We start from the raw sequence: 24,577 nt of genomic DNA, 5'->3' as shown, positions 1-24,577 counted from the left end.
TAAAAAATCTAATAATTGGCTATTTTTGAAAAACTTCGGTTTAAAAATCTGCAAAAATATCCTAATTATTTTTCAGGATTTTTAATAGTTTAGTTTCTTCAATCATTATTAAAATCAAAAGTACGGTTGATACAAGTACGGTTGATACAAGTACGGTTGATACAAGTACGGTTGATACAAGTACGGTTGATACAAGTACGGTTGATACAAGTACGGTTGATACAAGTACGGTTGATAATATGTTTATTATTTTTATGCTACATATTGCGAGACTACAACTCTTAATTTAAAAATCTATTAAAAAAATCCTCGGATGATATGTCATATTATATTAGGTGTTTAGTATTGCAAACTTGTAATAAAAAAACCTTTGACAAGGTTCTTCTCAGGGTTACTACAGGTTTGCACTACTAAACACCTTGGCCTTAAACATTAAAAATTACTTTCAAGAATTATTGTAAAAGATTATAAATTTTATACATCTAAAGGTTTAAAGATGCTATTGAAAGCAAAAGGCTTCATAGAGATACCAAAATCATCCTAAACCATTAAAAAAAAGTAATGGATTATGCTGATAAAATAAAGAAATAAAATCTTACAGAATAAGCTAAATTTTTTTTTTAATTCACCTGCTCCTTTTTTTTTTTAATTTACCTGCTCAAATAAAAAAGCGTTTAGTCTTACCATAAGTGAATGGACATTAAAAACTGCTGGTATATAAATATTTTTCTTAGGAATTATGATAATTTTTGGAATCTTGGATTGAGTTGGATTTATTGGTCTGCACCTGCTCAGAGCTATGTGAAGAACTAATTGAAAAGAAGGTAAAAGAGTTTAATATATCTTTGTCAAATATTGTCTGCATTACATTAAACGGAGTTACCATTTATAAAGAACGGTAAAGTTACTTAATTAGCAATAATTAAAAGTACTTTATAATATTAGTACAGCATATGTACAAGATGTTAATAAATGTGATGCTAATGTATTACTTAATGTTGATTCTGATTATGATTATTCTGATATTAAACTTGAAAACTTTGAAGTGGACCATGAAGCTTCAGAGACTTCCTATCTTGTTCTACAAAATGCACATTTTTTAATGGATTGCACTAAAAGAATTAATAAGTTGTATTAAAGTGAGAAGAACTTTTTTTTCAGACATTTTACACTGTATAACAGACCCTAATATGGTTCTTTCTGTTAAAGATAGTTACAATATATTACAATACCTGCAGTAAAGCAACTCTTAAAAGTATTGTTGGCATTGTAGAAAGCATCTTGTACACTAATGCGAAATCTGGTGGTAGCAGTCAGAGACACTTAATTGATAAATTGGATTCATATTTGAATAACAACCTCATTACTGTTAAACCAAATGCTGATTTTTCTATGAAGGAAAACTTTCATATTATTAAAAAAGAAACCAACAAGAATCAAGGAACTTTGTTTAAAACTGTCTTTAAAGAAAGTAACAATAAAGATCTAAAAAAATTTATAAAAAATAAATATACTTTTAACAAAAAAGTTATATGTGGGAAGTATATTCAAATAGTTTTTGATTATTTAATGATCACTCTCTTGCACCTTACAATTCATGAATTTTGCCATAGCGCAGATTGTACACTGTATGCTGCAATCTCTTCCAGATTTTTATTAGGTCCCTTTGCTTCCACTTTTCAGTAACATTTTTTGTAATAGGATTATTGGAAACTTTGTTTTTTATTTGTACAGTTTTGCTGATTATCTATCTTATTTACATATTATCTTATCTAAAACATATAAGTATATATGTTATTACATATTTAAGTTTAAAATAAGAGGATGAGAACACAGTACAAACGAGAATAAATATTTATATATCATACAATTTTGTTAAAATGCATTACAATATAGATAGATAATAATTAAAAAACTAATATGAACAGGTATAAATGCAAATACTGATTATAGATAAAAATACTACTAGAAGTACATGAAAAATGCTAATAATTGCGATGTTGGCTTAAATATATATGTATACCTAGTTATGCAATACAGCTCAAATATTGATATAGAATGGGACCAAAATATATTTTTCACTGATTTTCTTTAACTAAAATGTTTTAATCTTGTAATTTGTAATATATAAACTAATAAATTTTGCATTATCAACCATATGTTTGACTAAGCCTTTAAATATCCTGAAAAAACATAAAATTTTTCCAGATTTTTAAACTGGCCACTCCTTAGATTTTTAAAAAATTAGATCCCTACAACATATGACCTAAATCCATTAAAACTTCCAGTTTTATATCCTTTAATACAGAAATTGCATATTTATAAACTGTGCACATTGTAAATTGTAAAAACATCTTCGGAAAATTTATTTTTAAAATTTTTTAAATCAATTTTTACAAATTATTTTTTATTTTTTTTTAGATAAATCCTCTCTTACCTTTACTTCATGAAGATTGGTTTCTTTGAATTTTACAATAAATTTATGTATCAATATAGGGTTTTAAATAGTTTTTTTAGAAAACTCAAACTTGTTTTTGAAAATTTTTACAGAAATGATGAATAATTTTGGCTCTGTATTGCATATTTTTGATTTTCAAAATTATTTTATATGAATTAAAATGACCATTTTAAGTCAGTTAACAGCACTGTTAACTTATAATAGGTAAACAAGAATTATTGCAATAGTTTTATTGTATATATAGGTAAAAAGGCGGGGGAATCCTTAAAAATACCAACTTTCTGAAAGAAAAAAAAGTACACAATTAGGAGGCTATATTCCTCAAAAATCTGACTATATATATATATATATATATATATATATATATATATATATATATATATATATATATATATATATATATATATATATATATATATATATATATATATATATATATATATACAAGCCTTTCCGGGAAGAACGTGCAGCCACACTTCTTGTTTGTCCATTTGTTGCAATAGTTTTATTGTATATATAGTGAGGGAGGCGGGGGGAATCCTTAAAAAATACCAACTTTCTGAAAGAAAGAAAAAAAAGTACACAATTAGGAGACTATACTCCTCAAAAAACTGACTCTCTCTCTCTCTCTCTATTTATATATATATATAAATTAGTAAAAATACTTATCTAATTTTTTCTTTCTTCTACACAGTGTTTCTCCATCAGTAGGTTCATCAGGATTCTGATGAACCTACTGATATGTTCATACTGATGGCAAACTGATGACTTGCCATCAGTATGTTCATACTGATGAACATACTGATGGCAAAATAAAGCTGTAAGAAACTAAAGAGAATAAAATACTCAAAGATAAAAACCGAAGATTATACGCAATAGAAAATCTAAATAAAGTAAGCTAAAAAAATGGAATATTAAAAAAAGAATATTGTTCTCAAAAAAATAATATACTAAAATATGTTACTGTTTTTGTTTTCTTATTTTTAGGGCGTTTGTTATTTTCCACTACCAAAATTGATACAAGTTGAGGAAAAAAGGAGATAAGAATATAACGAAAGTAAAAGTATTTTTTGATAAACAATTTTTTCGCGACTTTTTTCAGTTGGTATATTAAGGAAAGGTCTGCACTTTTGTAGGATTATCCAAATTGTGCATTTGAACCCGATAAATTAATTCCTGATAAACTATTGTTATTGACAATAATCGAAAAGCTTGTGGGCTAGTGCATTGTTACTTTTATTCAACTTTTTTGACAAAATGTTTAAGAACTTATTTAAATTTTTTTTAAAGTTTTTAAATAAATTTTTTTAAAAAGAGCAATCATTATGTTCATTATCTCTAGTAATTTGTATTAACGTTGGAAATCAGGCATTATAAACAAACAATTTTAGACATGCATCAAATGTGGTAAATATATTTATTAAAAAACCATCTTATTCTTTTAATATATATTTCAAATATATAAAATAATATTAAAATATAAATTGTTATTCATTTGTAAAATATATTTCAAATAATATATTTAACAAATGAATAACAATTTATTTTCTTATTTTCCTATTATATACTTGCGAGTAAACGCTTAGATTTCTGACCAGATTTTTTAGTCGTTTTGAGAACATTTCAAAAACAAAACAAAAAAGCGCAAAAAAGATTAACTTGACCAAATTCAAGAGACAATTACAAAAAAAAAATAAACAAATAAAAGAGAATAGCTTTTAAAGTAAGAAAACTTTAAGCAAAATAAATTATTTTCAAAACATTGCTCTTCTATAATTATAGAAGAGCAATGTTTTGAAACTTCTATAGAAGCGGAACTGCTTTACAATATTGCTGATGATGTTAAGTGAATGGGCTTTTTAATTTTATTTAGTATTTAAAACAGAAAAAAGTAAATAATTTAAGGATAGCAACTGAAGCGAAAATAATTGGAGTTAGTAAACCAATATCTAAGAACCTAAAAACTTTTCTTTCATGGGGGATATGTATATATATATAATTGTGTTCTGTCGTGACCTGGGGCGCTGTGCTTGTTTACCTGCGAGTTACTTTGTATGCATGTTTGTGTTTTGTAACCATAAGTTTCTTGTAAGTTTTTTTCACAATTAGTTTTATTAACTTTGATGATTATTAATAATTTCATTGAAAATGCAATTATTGTTGAAAGTTTTTTGTTTACAAAATAAATCATAAAAATTGCTTTAAAAAACTCTTGTGCTGTTTATCATCATATATATTATTTACTTACTGATGTAAGTACATAATATAAAATATTAATTCCTATTGAAATTATGATAAAACAGCTGTTAGAAAATGCGCATTTGACCGCAAGCCACACTAGAATTGAATAGTTTTGAGCATGTTTTGTAAAAAATAGTAGTTTGAATTTATAAATTAAATTTTTTATAAAAAATACTTTTATTGCAACATCTTGTCATATCGAAAGTTTTGACGAACTGACCGATATAAATATAGTTAGAAAAAAAAATTCCCCTCACCCCTTCTCTTTTATTTAAATACCCCTTTTTTATGTTTAACTTTATATCTTGTATTCTTAGTCTTATGCTATTGTATTTTACTGTATAGCTTAACGTAAATAAGAATCTACTTTATAAACAAACTTTGTGTTTTGTGTTCTTACTCTTATCATAAATAAGTGAAACATGGAAATAAATTCAGAAGAAAGTGACAAGTTTCTTAAGAAAATGTCAGCAAAAAAAAAGTAAAGCTGATTCAAGCTTTTGGAAGAGAAACATAAAAGTTGCTAGAATAAAAGGAGAAGATCTTGTTAACTACCAAAGAAATACTGCACCTCAAAAGTACACTGGCTTTTGTATTCAATGTTAATAATAGTTTTATAATTTCATTTTCACAGATAAATTTTTAATAATACGCAGTACAAAAGTATTTTTTTTGTTTCTTTTAGCTGCAAGAGAAACAACTGTCTTGAGAAAATTAATAAAGAGAATATAATAAACCATTTCTATAACTTAAACACTAAGGATGAGCAGAATTTGTTCCTACAACCCTTAATTGATTCCCAAGAAAATAAAACAGAGACAACCTAGGAAAAAAATTTTTTTTTAAAAAAAAGTGTTACTTTTAAGTATCATGTTATGGTGGGTTCTAATTGAATGCAGGTATGTTTTAAAGCTTTTTTAAGTTTACAAGCTGTTACAAAAAAACGAATTGAAAGATTGCGAGCTTTGAAAATGATTGGAAAAACCCAGAGGATAAAAGAAAACATCATCTAAAAAAAGCATGGCCTTAAGAAACCAAACTTTTTATCAGACAGCACATCGAAAGCTTTCCAACTTAAGCAAAGCCATTATCTTGGAAATACTATATCCTATCTAGATGCTACTTTAAGTTTTAAAACTGGCTGTTTAGAGAAAAATACATTTCAATAAAAGTTTGTGAAACAAAGTTTTTCAACTACCTTAATAAAAACTATAATCTTTCCTTTGAAAGGCCGCAAGTTAACATATGCTGCACTTGTGAATAACTCAATTTAAAGTTAAGAAGTCCTTGTCTCGTGAAGCAGAACTCCACTTATTCTTGATTGTTGGGGCCAAAATCAAGTGTGTTTCATGATAACTGGGGTAATAAAGAATTTATACGCAAAAGATTGCATTTTTTTGAATAAAAATAAAGTTAATGCAATGTTTTCTCAAAACTATGTGTTGTTGACTACTCCCCTTTCAACATGAGCCATTTCAAATTATATTTAAATAAAAAATACATACTTTTTAAATAAAAATAAGAATATACTAAAATATACTAATAAAATCTATAACACTCCCTCTGTTCCAAAATACTGTTCTGATTTGCATTAAATGTAAAAAATTATTGAAAATTAATTATGTCTTAAATTAAAATAAAATTTTATATAAAATTTAAATCCTTTTCTATAATATTATGAACAATTCATGGCAATAATATTATCTTTTACCATCACACCATTAGTTTCTAACAAGGATGTTTTTTTTACGAAATATTTGTTCCAAAATGCTGTTCCGATAACTTTTTTAGTGGAAAAAAGTTATTTATAGTATTAGCAAGAAAAATTCTTGTTTTGTATTAAATTATTTAATAATGTTCAAAACCATTTAGTTTAAATACTTCATGCTTAATAGATGACTTTATTTGTTTTTAAATCTGAAACAAAAAAATCAGGAGTTTAATTGCTAGTGCCACTTGTTTCGTTTACACCAATAACAATAAACTTAGAAACAGACAACATTTTGTTTAAAATGATTTCAAATGTGTTTTGAATATTTTTAAATAAATAAAAAAGAGAGACACCAACAAATAATCTGGATTTTTGAATTTTTATTATATTGTCATATATAAGCATGTGAGGGAAAGAGATATACAAAAATAAGATAGATACCCTAGATTATTATTCGGTATGTGCAAATACTGCTTCCTGCATATGCTGCTCCAAAACAACCTAAACTAATTTCTGAGTGATATAATAGTCAAATAAAATGAATGACTATATTTCTCTCTCACAACTCGCAATTCAAGCGATACCCAATATCATTTGACCTGCAAGTTTTCTGATTCTGCAATTTTTAAATAAAAGTTTCATAAGTTTTGATATTTTAGTCTTATTATTTAAAAGTATAATTATGTCATAGAAGTTACATATTGTTTAAAAACATGTCATAAAAATGACAAGTTGTTTAAAAACAATGGCTTGTAAAAAAGTTATAAGTCAGATAGAAATAAAAATAACAAAAAAAAATAACTCTAAACCAACTTTTTTCTCCATTGATAAACTTTTCTTAAAATCAGTAGAAATATAATAGAAATTGCACTTTGAGTTTATCTTGCTAAAATTAAATGTAATAATTTTTTAGCAGTATCATTTTAAACCTTATTTTACCAACAATGCATTATTGTAAATTTACACTTTTAAAATCAACGAGACAATTGGCATATGTGCCATTATACTGAGTTTGAATCTGCTGCAGAGGTGGTATTAAAATCATGGTAAAACCTAGTTCATAGTTTGAAAAAATGCTTATAGATGAGACTCCCTCAGATTTTATTGATATTTGTTTCTTAAAACAAGAATCATATTTTTTGTTTTAAGAAAAATATGTTGTAGAAAGAAATTAAATTTTGCTGTGCTTACAGTAAAATTTATCTAAGATAATGTTGAGCGTGTGATGAGCTTGGAAACGCTTCAGAAACTACTCCATTAAAAAAGAAAAAGAGTGGTTACACGGAGCTAGCTATAGCAAGTGCTCCCTCACTATTGGCTATGAGTGAATAACTTAAAATATTTTGATCCGATATTTAACTGTTAATTCTAAACTTTAAAAATACGTTTTAAAATTATTTTGCTGCATATTTTCTTGAGATATTTGTTTTAAGCTGGAAATTTTAATATATATATATATATATATATATATATATATATATATATATATATATATATATATATATATATATATATATATATATATATAGGGTGACCATTGTTCTGGTTTTTACATAGGAGAGCACAGCGCTAAAATAGTTTTAATTAGTTTAGCCTTGCGCTCTCCTACAAATAAACTGGGACAATAGTCACCCTTTGTATATATACATATATAAATCTAAAGCAGAACTTAAGTTGTTGTTATAGCATCTGATTTAAAATCCAGCGATCTGAGGTTTGATGTTTGCACCAGCCGTTTTTGCGACATAAAAATCGTAAACTTCCTAGTTAAATGCTATTCCACGGTTCTCTGTGATGCAACTATTTAGTCTTTTAGAGCACCTAAAATAATCACACAAAATGTGTGTATATGTATATTTGAAATAGATTAATACATTTTGATCTAGTTTAATTTACAACAAAAGATCAAGAGCTCTTTACCCGCACTTTTAAAGTAGCCATTTTGGATTTTTATTTTTTGATTAAAGGCTCCAATAATAGTATTTTTATAAAAAAACATTTGATACCAAAATAAGGTGAAAATAATAAAGTTTGTCGCATGACTGGAAATGGCCTCATAGATAAACAAAATATCACTTTACAATAACTTAAGTGTTAATTTATCTATTGTAATCAGTGAAAGATAGATAGACTATATATTTCTTAAATTGAAAAGCATAGTGTTTTTTTTTTGGTACAGGAACATATAGTGTAATATTGTTGAAAAATTTAAGTAGATTTGACATCATGTTCTATTCATGCTAATGCTTGGTTTTTGACAAAATTTGAGCAAATTTTGTCAAAAACCGCAAAAAGCGTTACTTGGTACAATTGGCGCAATTAGTTCAAATAAGAAAAAATAAAAAGTAAAAAAATCTTTCATATAAATATGACCTCTACACCACTTATTAGCTGCTCCGCATAAAAATTGGTTGTCAAAAAAAGTTATTAGCAAATATATATATATATATATATATATATATATATATATATATATATACATACATACATACATACATATATATACAAACATATATACACACACACATATACATACACACACACGCACACTTATAGACACACTTTTTTGTCTAGATAAACAATGATAAAAAATGATGCAGCCAGAAAACCAAGCTTTGTTCAATAATTATTGTGCTTGGTTTTCAACTAGTGTACAAAGAGATACAGTAGAGAAATGGGGTATGTATATTTTTTTTTGTTTTTTTGTTTTTTTGTTATTTACCACCTCAAGGCCAGAAAAGAAGGCCACTACAGATGAAGAGGCTACTTAATAGTGGTTATAACCTTCTCTCAACTCTATAACTCTGAAGTACGAACCTTGACGAACAAGGCTGCTGCTCAGAGAAACAAGTTGAGCGCGGTATTACCAGGGACGTGGTGGGGATCGAATGGTAGAGCGAGCGCTCTACCATTACACCACAACCGCACATGCGTGATTATGATAATGATAAAAATATTATACGTAATTACGATGATAAAGGTATAAATATTATTTATAAGTAAAAATTAAAAGAATAGTTTAATATATGAATACACATTAATTACAATTAAGAACACACATTTTAATGTGTGTTCTTTGCTGTGAAAAAATAGTCCTTAATTTTTAAATTGGGCGATGCTGGTTAAAATGGTCTAGAATAGCCCTTGTGCATGTATATATATATATATATATATATATATATATATATATATATATATATATATATATATATATATATATATATATATATATATATATATATATATAAAATTTATAAATATAAATATATATTATAAATAAAACTACATATTTTTTGCAACTATAAGTTTCATGCTAAATGCAATCATTAGGTAAGGAATCATTCATAAATTATGTCATGTAATTTTTGAGCATTTTTGATTCCTTCACTCCCCCTCCCCTCATTACAAAATAGTAATACTTAAGTAGCAAGTTTTGTATGAGTTGTCACAAAACCACCAACCAACCCCCTCCCCTCTTTTAGTGTGACTTAATTTATAGGCGACCCCAAAAAACATGATTTTTTTTTCGTGGAAAAATAATTCTGTACAAGAGAAAAATGCTTTAGAAAAATCCAATCTTTTGGTTTGTGGTTATCCAGCAAAAATTTGTTCTCATGGCAACACTTGGATTATAGTCAGCTTTTTGCTTAATAATTCTTTGGTATTTTTATACAACATAATTATTCAACTGCAGGGACAATGCAACGACAAACATCCGTTTCTAAATTTGTTACTACAACAACAATTAATCAGAAGAATGAACTAGATTTGCAGGTTGCAAGGTGTTTTTTTTAAACAAATATACCATTCAACATAGTAGAAAATTTTGGCTTGACTACCATGCTGCCTAAAATGTTTAGATCTGGGTGCGAGCCCCCAAATAGAAAACAGATATCTTCAGAACTCTTAGGTAAATGAAAAAGTAATCAATATAATGAAAGATGATCTTGATGATGATTGTGATGTTACTCTAGTTCTGTTGATGATTGTGCTGTTACCCTATTGATTGGAGTACATTCAGTAATGATTTTATAATTGCTCATAGTATCCAAGACAATACAATGATATTTTAAAGAGGTTTAAGAAAGCAATTGTTCCATATCATTTTCTGGTCAATTTAACAGATCCAAAATATAAAGGTAACTATAAAATTGAAAAAAATTAAAAAATTTGCATCTGACCAAATTAAAATAAAAAATTTTTCTTTCAAGTTTACTACTCTTATAACTTTACTTATTTACTTAGAAAAAAAAAACAACTTAGAAAGAACATTGGATAGAAGTCAAGAAGAAGAAGCTGAGGAATGGTTGAATGAAGCATTTAAACTAAAAGATTTGTTACCCAACATATTTATTCAATGATAGTGTAAAAAGCACAAAATCAGGAACAAATTGGTGGAGAATTATAGTGATAAAAGAAAAGTTTTAAAATTGCCTGCAAGTTTTGCTAGGTTATAACGACATTTGCACATTTGTCCAGCTAGTCCATTAAAAAATTTTCTTACTTTGGCATTATTTGAAGAAAAATTAAGCTTTGAAGAAAAATTAAGCTTTGAAGAAAATAAAGCTTTGAAGAAAATAAAGCTTTAAAGAAAATAAAGCTTTGAAGAAAAATTAAGCTTTGAAAAATTAAGCTTTGAAGAAAAATTAAGCTTTTTTTAGGAAGAAGAAAAGCGAAAATGCTTGTACGAATTTACATGCATTAAGGTCAAGATCCGCAATTGCTGATGACTAAATTGTTAGATAACTTTGTTTTAAACCTTTTGAATATTACTGCTCCAAATAAAATAAAATCTTATTTATGATTCTCTAAGCTTCATATTTTTAAAACAATTTTTGAGCAGCATCAATCTTGAGTGTAAATGGAAATTAATTTATGAACAAAAATATTATAAATAAAAAAATTAAGACCAAAAACCCATTAAGTTGGGTTTTTGCTCTAGGATTTTTATGTGGGTTTCTGGTTGATTTTTTGGGTGCCAGCCCTTATATATATATATATATATATATATATATATATATATATATATATATATATATGTATATATATATGTATATATATATATATATATATATATATATATATATATATATATATATATATATATATATATATATATATATATATATATATATATATATATTTGTATACAGTATATTAGGACTTCCCAAAGTTTTGATAACTATTTTAGAAACCTTTGGGGGGAAAGTTACTGAAGATTTTGAGGATGCTGTTTTTATCTTTTCTGATGATCAGAAATCTGCCGACACAAGGAGGTAATGTTTATTATCAAAGTTATGATTTCCTTTTTTTTTTTTTTAATTTAATAACAAAAAATTTTGATTAGTAGTTGTAACAATAAAGCAAAGTTTTTTGAATTAGAAAAATTATTTTAAACAAAAATGCTCATTTAATTCATTTTATGTTTAGTTCAATTTAGTTTCTCATTATCTTGTCCATAAGTTGGTCACATTTTTAAAATAAATTTTTTAAACTTTACAGAATCATATTTAAAATAGATAACTTACAGTTGTGGCCAAAAAGATTTTAGCACTCATAATTGTTATAGATAATTATCTACAAATAATCAACAACATGCTTTTTATGCTCCATATGTAAATGTTAGTGCCAGCACAGTTCAATGGCGCCAAAAAACTTTATTCTTTAATTGTACTGTGCTGTTTTAAAGCCACGTTCTTCTTGAAAGAATATTTGTGGTTCTCGAAAGAATATTTTTGTTAAAATATGGTGATGTGATAGACAAAGCACAAGTTTGAAGCACGCAAAGTCAATATTTGTCAGTCAACAAACTCATACTTTAATCCTTGATATGTTAATTTCTGTTAAGTAATATCTGTTAAGCAATCCCTGATATGTTAACTTCTGTTAAGCAATGTCTAGCAGTTATGATCTAAGGTGCAATAGTTGTTAACAGTTGTGCTGGTTTACACCTTTTTTTACCAAGTGAGACTGTCTGAAAGTTCAAAGAACAATGTGTTTAATTAGTTTTGAATTAGAAAGTTTTATATTTTCATTTCAAAAACTGTTGGGTAAAGTTCAAAGCAGGTGTATCTTTACAGGACCTAACCTCGCTAACAGTTCTGAGAAATGTAATGGAAGCTGTGATGAAAACTTTTTGTCATAAAAAACAATGTCTGAGCATTATGAGTGCATTGCCTCAAAGAAAAGAATTATTAAACTTTGAGAAGCCTATACATAGTACTAAAACTCATTAGGCCAATGTCTTGAGAATTTTTTATTATTATTTTTTTCAAAATCACATAGTCACCCTGGAATTTGTTTCTTCTCATGTTAACTTTAAACAACCACTTATATATATATATATATATATATTTTTTTATTATACTTGTTTTGGAAAATCAGATTGAATAATTGCATTTTATTAACTTATTACCATTTTGATATAAAAATCTTCATAGCCTGCTTATATTTAAGAAATATTTTATAGTGATCTGAATAACTCTAAATATATAGATCTAAATAATTAAGTAAAAAGAAATTAAAACATTCACTATTGCTATATAGTTATCTTTTTTTTTAATTCAACATTCAAAGAAAAAAAAGACAATCACTTTATAAAATGATTACATATTTTTCATTTTTTTCATTTTCTCTGAGATTTGCCATGTTAGCACCTTTTTATTGTTGCTTTTAGGTATAACTTCATGATTTAAATAGTTTTGTGATTTTGGTCCAGATTCTGCTGTAAATATTTGATAATAATTTTCCATGGTTGAAGCAACCAAAAATCTTCATCAGTGTTGTACTTGATGGAATGTACTAATGTAGACTTTTTTTAATTTTTCTGTTTATTTCAATAACTTTTATTTCTTTAATTTTAGTGTTTAGACCTTATGATGTTGCGGATATTTTTTAAATTTTTTTTTTTGCTAAGAAAAGATTTTTTATAATTATTTATCATTTACAGTCTTTTAAAATTCCATAGTCTATTACAGCTGTTGCCAATCTATACAGGTGTTGCCACTGCAGCTGTTACAGCATCACTTATTTTAAACCTTAGTCTCTTTTAGCCAAATTTGTTAAATAAGCACGATTTTTTCCCATTATAGAAAACATTATAGAAAAGTCTGAATCAGTTTTACATTTTTTTAAATTATAAAATAACCAGATAAAGATCACACTGAATTTCCACACCATGCGACGCAATACATCTTTCTATTTGCTCATTAGTTTCTCTTCTTTTCTTTTCTCTGGTAACTGCTTTTTTATTATTTGCACCAATTTGAAATCTTCCTGTGGTTCCAATTTCTAATTTTTATTAGAAATTGGAACCACAGGAAGCCACAATTAATATTTTCTATCCAAAGAAGGTGCCTAAAACAATTTTAGATAAGATAGCTCTTTAGTATAGCTGTTATAATAACTCTATATAAATATCAAATATGTTTGCAAGTTTATAAAAACATAAGGAAATCAAAGGTTCAATCCAACTTATAACTTTTTTTTTTAAACATCTTTGCTTCCATCAAGGCTGCGAGCAACCACTAATTAGAGTTGGAAGTTACTGGAAGAGAAAAAATGAAGATTGATGAGCAAGATAATGACTGACAGATAACTTAAAGATTGCAAATTATATGAATCAGGAAGGCAATAGAAAGGAAGCAAATTCCAAAGAAATGATGTTCGAGGAAAAAAACTAGATAAATAAGAGTTTTTAAAGCATTTAGGAACAGTCACAGAAAAAGGATGAGACTTGATTGAATGACGAGTAACACGAAAATAAATTTTAGAAGATGGCACAAGAGATGCTACCTCTTTAGAGCAGTGCCCATTATAGTACTTGTAGAAAAGAGAAAGAGAAGCAACAACACAACGATGTGATAATGGTTGGAGGTTGGCTGCAAGAGCATGTCCAACTATGTTTACAATGCGTTTTTGCATCTTGTCTAAAAGAGAAAGCGCATCATTAGAAGATCCGCCCCAGAGATGGCAACAGTATTCATTACAAGGCCGGATTTGAGATTTATAGAGATAGAGAATAGAATCCGGAGTAAGAAAGTGTCGAGCTTGATAAAGAGATGCAACCTTAGCAGATGCTAATTTTGCAACGGATGATCAGAAAGTAAGTTATTAGATTCAAAATAAGAGATTAAGTGTTTTTCAATTAAAGATTCAAAAACCTTGCTTATGATAGAAAAAAGACTAATGGGATTGTAGTTAAACAAATCAAATTGCTCTCCAGAATTTTTCTCCAAAAATAGGGATTACAGATGCCGCTTTCCAGCAGGCTGGAAAACAAGACTCTAATAACCACTTGTTGAATAGTTTTGAAAGTATAGACGATAGCTCTGGAGAACACTTCTGCAAGACTATAACAGGTATGTTGTCCGGGCCACAAGCTATAGAAGAGTCTAAGCAGGAATTCACTTTAGATACAGAAGCTGGAGTGATACAAATGTCAAGCAATGGATCAACCTGTTTGACGGCTATATCAGGTAGAATGCAACTAGTCGAATCAAGAGATGATATTGATGAAAAGTTCTTAGCAAACGATTCAGCTTTGTCTTTAGGTGAGGTGACAAAGTCTGAACCATACAAGAAAGGTGGAATTACAGATTTGCTCTTATTGTTGATACTATTAAAGATTCTTCAGAAGTCACGAGAGCCTAGTTTTTAAAAGGCCATCACCAAGAAAATCATGGAAAGAGTCCCAGTCAGCTTTATGGTAGTTGTAAGAGGTACGATGATAGGGGGATTCAGATGATGAAGTAGAATGAGATAATAGTCTTATAGAGAGATCAAACTGTGATCAGAAGCACATAAGGGTGAATGTGGAGAAACTGAGCACTGACTAGGATCAGAAACAAGACATAAGTCGAGTAGAGAAGGTAAATGATTCAGGTTATCTGGAAAGCGATTGGAAAGTTGACTATTTAATTTAGGGATTGAAAAAGGTAAAAGCTGTGGGCTTTAATGCCTGCAGAGTCACTGACATTAGAGCAAAGTTATTCAGTGTGGTGAGCATTAAAGTCTTTCTTATTAATAATATTAAAACATAACAAAACGTCTTGTCATATATAGTCTCTAACCAATTATAGATTAAATAAATTTAAAAAAAGTCTAATTTTGTTAATTTAAGTTATTAACTTTTTTACTATTTCACAGAGACAAATAAAGTGTATTTTCTTGCAATTTGAAAGACTCTTACACTTCACAGATCTAAGCATGAATGTTTATTAAAGATAATTAAAATAGTTTGAATCTGATAGAAAAATATAATTCTAATTTTAAGTATTGTTTTTATGAGACATATGATCAACTTGTTTCTCCGCGCAGTAGCCTTGTTTGTCAAGGTTCCTGTTTTGGACTTAAATAGTCGAGAGAGGATTGTAACCCCAAAAAGTAGCCTCCTTAACTATAATTGTCCTATCGGCCTTGGGGAGGTGATAAATGTTAAAAAAGTTTTTGTATATAATTTGAAAATTTGTTTTTAAAGAATAAGTATTTATATTAGGACTTATTTTTAATTTTTTAATAAGCATACATTTTATCAGTATTGCCTCATAAATTCAGTAATTGTTTTTTAATTTCATAATAATTTGTTAAAGAATTGTTTTTTTTATAAATAAGATATCAATATAAGTAACAGAGTTTTATTTTTTTTTTATTTTAAAGTAAAGTTATTTTATTTACTATTTGTTTAAAATTAGTTTTTTTTTTTTTTTTTTTTTTTTTTTTTTTTATACATCTTCGCTTCCAACAAAGCAGCCACTAATTAAAGTTAGAAGTTAATGAGAGAGAAAAGATGAAGATTGTAGAGCAAGATAACGATTGACGGATGACTTAAGAGATTGCAAATTATATGAATCAGGAAAGCAAGATGAAGGAAGCGAATTCCAAAGAGCTGATGTTCGAGGAAAAAAACTAGATGAATAAGCGTTTTTGGAGCACTTAGGAACTGTCACAGAAAAAGGATGACACTTAATTGAATGACGAGTAACACGAGAATGAATTATAGTAGATGGCACAGGAGACGCTAGCTCTTTAGAGCAGTGCCCATTATAGTATTTATAGAAAAGAGAAAGAGAAGCAACATTACGACGATGTGATAATGGTTGGAGGTTGGCTGCAAGAGCATGTCCAACTATGTTTACAATGCGTTTTTGCACCTTGTCTAAAAGAGAAAGGGCATCATTAGAAGAACCGCCCCAGATATGGCAACAGTATTCTATACAAGGCTGGATTTGAGATTTATAGAGATAGAGAATAGAATCCGAAGTAAGAAAGTGACGAGCTCGATAAAGAGATGCAACCTTAGCAGATTCTAATTTTGCAACTGATTTGATATATGGTTTCCAAGAAAGATTGGAAGTAAGAGTTAATCCTAGAAGATGAAGAGTAGGTGACTCATCAAGTACATCACCTTTCATAAACTGTTAAAAAATCTAAACTAATGTTATCTTATAGAATATTTTATAGAATATCTCTATAGAATCTTATAGAATATCTATATAGAATCTTTGAAAATAGAAATTAAAAGTTATATAGAAATAAACAAAATCAGAACTAATTATAAGTTTTTAAAAAAAAGCTGAAAACCTTAAAAAATTAGTAAATAAAAACATAATAAAACAATAAAAGTTTACCCAAAACTTCAAAAGAATACATGTTTTTTTGAGTTGAAAAAAACATGATGCCAAAAAACACATTTGGTTTAATTTCTAATTGCACATACGCACATGAACACTTATATACACACTCACATACATGTGTCTTTAGTACTATTCACTAGTACACTCACATATGTGTATTTAGTACTATACATATATACATACATACATACATACATGCATACGTGCATACATACATGCACACATACATGCATACGTGCATACATACATGCATACATACATCAGTGTGGCCACGCCTCATAAAAAATCCTAAGATATCCTTATATTTGAAAAACATCCTAAAAAAAAATTTCTTTTAAAGTATAGATGGTTTCCTTAAATACTCCTAAATTCTCCTAATTTATTTGTCCTGAGTATAATGCATAAATTATTATCAGCCAATCAACAATAAAATTAATGAAATGGTTCAGACTTGGAGTTAGTACTGTTGTATACTGAGAGAAAATAAGTTACTCAAATGTATATTTAATATTTTTGTAATATTTTAATAATTTAAGAATTTTATTCTAATAAAATTTAAGCTTTTTTTATTTATTTTAAATTCTGTCTAAGTTCTGAACATCAAAATTTTTTTTATTAAAATTTTGATGATTTTTTATTTCTGCATAATCTTACTTTTAACTATTCCTTTTTGCCAAAAGTTTTTTTTTAAAAATATGATTTTGTAATATATTTGTTTTTTAAACTTTTTCAATTATCACCATAAAATTGAGAAAACCACCAACTAAATGCTAAATTAATAAAATAAATTATTTTGCATTGCTTAACAATATTTTTTGCAAAATATATTCTGAATTTTTTAAATATGGCCTAGATGGTTGCTGTATGTTTAAAGGTTATATCTGTTGCAGATCTGAATACAAACACATTGAAAATACATGTTTATGAAAGAAACATGTATATATATTTTTTTTCTTTTTTTTTTTTTTGTTATTCACCTCCTCGAGGCCGAGAAGGCCACTACAGATGAGAAGGCTACTTAATAGTGGTTATAACCCTCTCTCAACTCTATAACCCCGAAACACAAACCTTGGTGAACAAGGCCGCTGCGCGGAGAAACAAGTTTAGCGCGGTACTACCAGGGACGTGGTGGTAATCGAACTCGGAACCTCTCGCTTTTAAAGCGAGCGCTTTACCACTACACCACTACCGCATTTGAATGTTATATGTAAAGTACGTTTGAAGGTTATGTCTGTTGCAGATCTGGATTCAAAGACATTGAAAACATGCATGCTAAAAAACAGTTTTTTTAGTTGCTACATGCAGCTAAAAAAACTGTTAAAACAGCAAGATGCAACTGGATTACATGTTGTCTTGGTAGTGCACACATAACATTTTTACTTTTTATGTTTTTTCAATGATTACGTAGTAAATATGCTGTCAACTTCTGAAAAGATAATTGCTTCTGTTCTGAAAGATTTTTGATTGATCAATGTGTGACAGATCTATAATAATGTCAAAACAGTTATTTTTATAGCTATCTTAATAACTATTATTGACTTAAGACTATTATGTTTTTTTTATGTTTTTTACATGTTTTTTATTTTTTTATTTTTTTGCATGTTTTTTATTTTGTCCTAATATCTAAAGTTTCAGATGTTTAAAAATTTTAACAGATATAGGCAGGCATAATCAGAATTCTTAAAAAGAATCAGGATTCTTCCTGATGAACCTACTGATGGTGTAGAATACACTAAGATAATTACATATATATATATATATATATATATATATATATATATATATATATATATATATATATATATATATATATATATATATATATATATATATATATATATAAGTTTTTTATTTTTAATGTTATGTTTTACAGGGGATTAAATATGCTATTTAAATTCACTTTGTTGACCAATATTAAATGTGCAGACCTGTCTTAGGATCATATTGGCCCCCCAGCGAAATAATGCCATGGCCTCTTCAGCCATGACTCTTCAGCATTTCCTTCCCCCTCCCCACGATCACGCACTAAAATCCGTATGTAAACTTGAAAATGTAGATACCAGTCTCTTTAGTCACTGGTACCAATACCAATTAAAGTGGAAACAAAGCTCTTGAAATGCAGACATTCATTTAAAAAATAAATTCCTGCAAATTTGAAAGCTCTAGGATGAGCAATGTAGTTGTAACAAATTGCATAACTGGAAGACGGACAAGAAATCCAAAACAAGAGATAAATATAGCATAACCTTACTTTCACCTTTCAAACTCAACTAAAAGTCGATCCATGATGACATTAACTTCATCAATCATTTTTCCTCTATTCCAGTAATGTTTAATGCCTCGAAAATATCAAATGTCAAAAATGTAATTTTTTTGTCAACTCATCATGTTTGCATTTTTGCTCTTTTTTTATTTAGTATTTGTCAGTGCTCACAACTCTAATGAACATAGACAGAGAGCTAAACAGTTCATTCACCACTGGTAAGTCAATTTCAAAAACTTGAAGTATTTTGTTCACTCTGTTGTACCTTTTCATAATTATGCTCCAGATGACTATGATGACAGTTGCCTCCAGCTGATCCATTTTCTTAAGAAGTCTAAAAATTTCTAATATCATGCTAGGCTGTTGCGTTTTGTCATTGTTCAGTTTTTTTAAGGCTACTTTGAAGTTTAAACGCATATTTCAAATGTACAAATATTTACAACTAAGATCTTAAAATAACTGATTCTGATAATTGTACCTTGTAACTAATAATAACCCATTTGAAGAGCAAACACACAATTTTCTAATAATCCTTTTCACTCTGAAACTGTTTAATGAAATTGCGATAAATCCTGGCAATAAAAGCATTCACTTTGATTAACAAAGGTAGAAAAGGCATTATTATGTTCAGCTGATTACTCATGCTCACTGATTGCCTCATAAGAAACTTTGCAGTTGCAAAATTTTTGTTTGCTAAGGAACTTGCTAAGGACATGCGGTAGTGGTGTAGTGGTAGAGCACTCGCTTCATAAGCGAGAGTTTGTGAGTTCGATTCCCACCACGTCCCTGGAAGTACCGCACTCAACTTGTTTCTCTGCTCAGCAGTCTTGTTTGTCAAAGTTCGTGTTTCAGAGTTATAGAGTTTAGAGAGGGTTATAACCACAAGTAGCCTCCTCATCTCAGCCTTTTTCATTTGATATATATTACCTAAATTTTGTCTGATAGCCATTCCAAAATAATTTTGTAAAAGGTTAAGTGCTTTATCGGTTTACCTCCCTTTTCCTGCTACTGGTTTTCCATCACACAACTTTTTTCCACATAGACGTTGACGCAGTGCGCGACCATGACTTCCTATCTTTTTTTGGATGTGCCCAATACATTCTGCTTTTTTGATCTCTATATCTTTGTATAGACATGAAGCTAACACTGCAGAATACGATGAGGTATCACCATGACCTAAATAACTAGTATATTGTAACTTATATTTTTTGACAGACCGATGGATAATAGTAATTGCACCTGCACCTTCCATAGCACCAGATGATCTTTTTTGATTTGCAAGACATTTATGGTATGCTTTCCAATCCTCATATTCTGGAGTTCCTTTTTTGCTCTTCCAAAGAATACATCATTTACAATGTTTTGACAACACAACAGCATTTATACATTTGCCTGTTAAAGTAGATATGGCTGTGACAACACCATTAAATGATGTGACCTCTTTTTTGCCACATTCCGTCAACTGAAACCTGACATTGAATTGTATCATTATGTGAAGCATTATTATTAATCAAGTTTCTAGTTATTAATGCTGCTTTGTTAGTAACCTGTTGAGCAGCAATTTCATTGTATAATTTTTTGTTAATTTTATCATATGCATTGTAGGTAATTGAAGCAATGTTTATTAGTTGGTGGTATAGTTTCATTGGCTTATAACCTTCACCTATTTCTCTAAATGCTAATACAGAAAGAACATTTATTTCATAGCTATCTCTTCCTACAGAATTATTAAAAAGATTTGAAATAGTTCTGGAAGTTTGAAATGAATGACACCAATCACAGGAAGTACAGCAAAGTTCCAATGTCAAACAAAGTCCCATTCTTTTATTAGGACGATTTTGTATAAAAATTGAAGAAAAGCAACTCGGACATTTCATAACTTCGAGAATCATTAAATGAAGTGACTCAAAGTTCATTATAAAGTTGAAATCATTATAAACAAGTTCTGGATTTTTCCTTGCAATAATTTTTTTTGCACTGGCTATTGTTGTAAAAGAATTTGGCTCTTGTGGTATAACTGCTCTGGCATTTAATTTTTTGTGCTTTGTCGTAACGAATAATGCCTTGGTAATGTCTTTTTTTCCTTCTAGCATAGGATCTGACCATTTTAAGGCTAATAAGTTAACAGAACCTAAGTCTTTTATTCAGAATAAATATTTTTTTAATCAGTCAGAATATTAACTATTCAACAAATTGAGCAGCATTTAGCGATTTTATTTACAATTTATTTTGAGAAAGTAATAATGTAAAACCACTATAAAAACTTATTTAAGCTTATGACTTATTAATTACAGAACAAACTAGAAATTTTCCAGTTGTGTTTATGGATGTTTTGTGTTGCTAAGGCCGTTGCTATGGAACTTTTTTTAAAAAAGTTACTTTTTCTCAATATCAAAAAAAAAAATTTGCCAACAAACTTTATATATTATTAATCTACAATAAATTATCTATCAAATGAGCTAAATATCAAAAATTTCATTTTTTTAAAGATTTTGAGAAAATATTTGGTGTTGTACCACCTTAAATGAATTATGAATTATGTTTGGGTAAATATAGCTGGGTTCAGGTTTGTGACCGGGGCTGCATAAACAATTATACATCCTAAAGTATATATTTTTCTTCAAAATTCATGTTATATTTTGTATATATATGCCTATATAAATATTTTTATGATCCACATGATCATCATAATCACCATTACCATCATGATCATGATCATCATAGTAAGTGACCAGGGTTGATATTTGACAGGGGCCGTGTTTGTGAATATATAGCCAGGGCCAGGTTTGTGACCGGGGCTGCATAAGCAATTATACATCCTAAAGTATATTTTTTTCTTCAAAAAATTCATGTTATATTTTGTATATATGTGCATATATAAACATTAATATGATCAACATGGTCATCATAATCATCGTTACCATCATGATGATCATCATCATTATCATCATCATTATTATCATAATCATCATCATTGTCATCAGGCTATAGCCTTCCTCTTTTATGCTGCTTCTCTAATATAAACAACCTAGAGCATTTTTTTTCTTAACTAAACCTCATTTCCTCCTAAAGCTGCTACCTCTCTATCTGCTGGTACCTAAATTACTTTAATTTTTTCCAACAAACGTTGTTCGATACAATGTTTTTTCTAATCTGTCCAAGATTATGCCTCTCTTTCTTGTCTTGCTAGAGTCACACCACACATCCATCTAATCATCTTCTCTTTCAACAAATACTAGACCATACAAATACTGAAGTTTGTATAAATATGAAAGGATATTGTATGCCAGCATCTAAATAAATAGCAAACATATATGTTTATATCAGCCCTGGGAATTAATATTGCTATTCGCCACGGTTGACCTAACTGCTGACCTAAAAATGTTTGAGGTTGGCAAAAAATCGCTGACCTTGTTTATATGTTTTATGGCCAAACTTTTGTTTCACATTTTTTTTGCCAATCTGATGCCAATCTCACGCAAGTTAAGGCTGGCAAATAATTGCCTACCTTATTTTTCCTAACTTGGAAGCTTTTATTCTTTATAAAGTTTTTTATTCTGGAATAAAGTTTGGAAGCTTCTATTCCTTCTCTTCAATTTTAAGTCAAGCCTCATTCTATTCTGCATTTTTCACCATCTTAAGCAGTTGCTTTATTAAACAGTAATCATTTTTTTCATATTTTTAACAAGAACATCTCTCTTATAAACAAATGTCCTTTTATTATTCCAAGAAGCCAATGTAAAAAGGTCCTGTCTGATGTTAAGCTCTGTTATTCTCAGTTTACTAAATCTTGTATCTTATCTTAGATGTTAGGTTCTTTTAGGACTTTTGGTAAGTCTTTAACAGTAACATTAACTAAGGTAAGTCTAACATTTAATTTCTAATTCATGGGTCTCATACTTTTACTTCTGCCCAGAATAAGGCAAAGTTTTTTGCAAGAAATCTTACTCTAATTTGAATCTTGAATCTAATGGCCACACTCTACCTGCCAGTTAAACTGATTATCCCATTGTTAAACATCAAAATCACTATGGCTTCCAATGCTAAAGTTAATTCTCAGTTAAACACTTCTACAGTTTGTGCACCAGACAAGATTTCCATAATATTTTTAAAAAAGTATTCTCCAGAACTCTCTTCAATTTTTTGCTACACTTGCTAAATAAAAGTGCTAAATAAGTGTTTCCAAAGGTCAAAGTGTTTTCTAGAGTTTTGAAAAACTCTAGAAAACACTTTGACCTCTCCAACTATCCTATGGTCAGTCTTTACTCTGTTATTAGCTTCGTTGCCTAAAGTTTTTGGCATTATTAAATTATTTCTTTCTAACTGCAGTATTAAAGTTATTCCTAAAGGCCTGCACTACACTTTACCTCAAGTAATTTTAAGGGTACCACAAAGTTCTTTCTTTGCTCCTGTAATGTTTCTTATCTACAATAACAATCTTCATAAAAATTTAACATCTTAAGTGCCTCTATTTGCTGAAGACTCAACTTTATACTTTTTTCTTGACAAAAAATCTTCAATTTTTGGTTGCTAAGAACAAGCAAAGGTTTTTAGACAACAAAACTCATTTATTTACTGCAAAAAAATATTGCAATAATGTTGGCATTCCTATATTAATTATATATTAATGAATAACAACCCTCTTACTCTTAGACGTCTAAAAGTACATTGTAAATGTAAGTAAATAAAGTACATTATAAATTTAGTTAGACCTGCTTTATCTGCCAAGCTTGAGCCACTCTCCCTTTGTTGTAATGTTGCATTTCTTTCTTTTTTTCTACAAATATTATTATGTTCAATGCTTAAATGAGCTATCATCTATGTTTTGATAAACCAAAACTCATTCTTACTTGGCTTCTTATTCAACAGTTTGCATCCTTTTACTGTCCTTTCATGCTATAAAAACTTTTATTAATCCAGTTTTTTTACTTGCACATCAAAAAAACCTTATAACTTTTCCCCGTCTTCATATTTTTCTTTTTAATACATCCTACAACTTTTTAAGTCTTCAGCTATCCATTTTCTTGTACTTTAGCCTATCCTCTATTTTAAAGTAACTCAACTTAATAGTGGTTGCTTGCAATCTTGTTGGAAGTAAATTAGAGTTTAAAAATATATAAATATATGCCAGTATATAATAGATAGTAAATATAAGTATATTATAATACAGAAAGTATTGTAAATTTTTTTATAGCCCTGACTATCAACCACAGCTAAATCTTATAATTTTGCTGGGACTGGGGCCAGGTTTTCAAAAAGTCTCATTTTTA

At 28.3% G+C, this 24,577-nt stretch overlaps 1 protein-coding gene across 2 annotated transcripts in view; it reads left to right on the top strand.

Annotated features, from left to right (window-relative positions):
- The first annotated feature begins 688 nt into the window (after positions 1 to 688).
- The window catches only part of LOC100207344 (uncharacterized), a 50,034-nt gene continuing 26,145 nt past the window's right edge, over positions 689 to 24,577 (top strand). For both annotated transcript variants that reach the window (XM_065815154.1, XM_065815153.1), the window contains exons 1-3: positions 689 to 824; positions 8,985 to 9,089; positions 11,602 to 11,686. In XM_065815154.1, the coding sequence (XP_065671226.1) occupies positions 9,002 to 9,089; positions 11,602 to 11,686 (173 nt within the window). In that variant the 5' untranslated portion in view covers positions 689 to 824; positions 8,985 to 9,001. The remainder of the gene's footprint in view (positions 825 to 8,984; positions 9,090 to 11,601; positions 11,687 to 24,577) is intronic.

Source organism: Hydra vulgaris, chromosome 13 (assembly GCF_038396675.1).
Source record: "Hydra vulgaris chromosome 13, alternate assembly HydraT2T_AEP".
In the NCBI taxonomy this organism is placed as follows: Eukaryota; Metazoa; Cnidaria; class Hydrozoa; order Anthoathecata; family Hydridae; genus Hydra; species Hydra vulgaris.
This window is presented reverse-complemented; position numbering and strand designations above follow the sequence as displayed.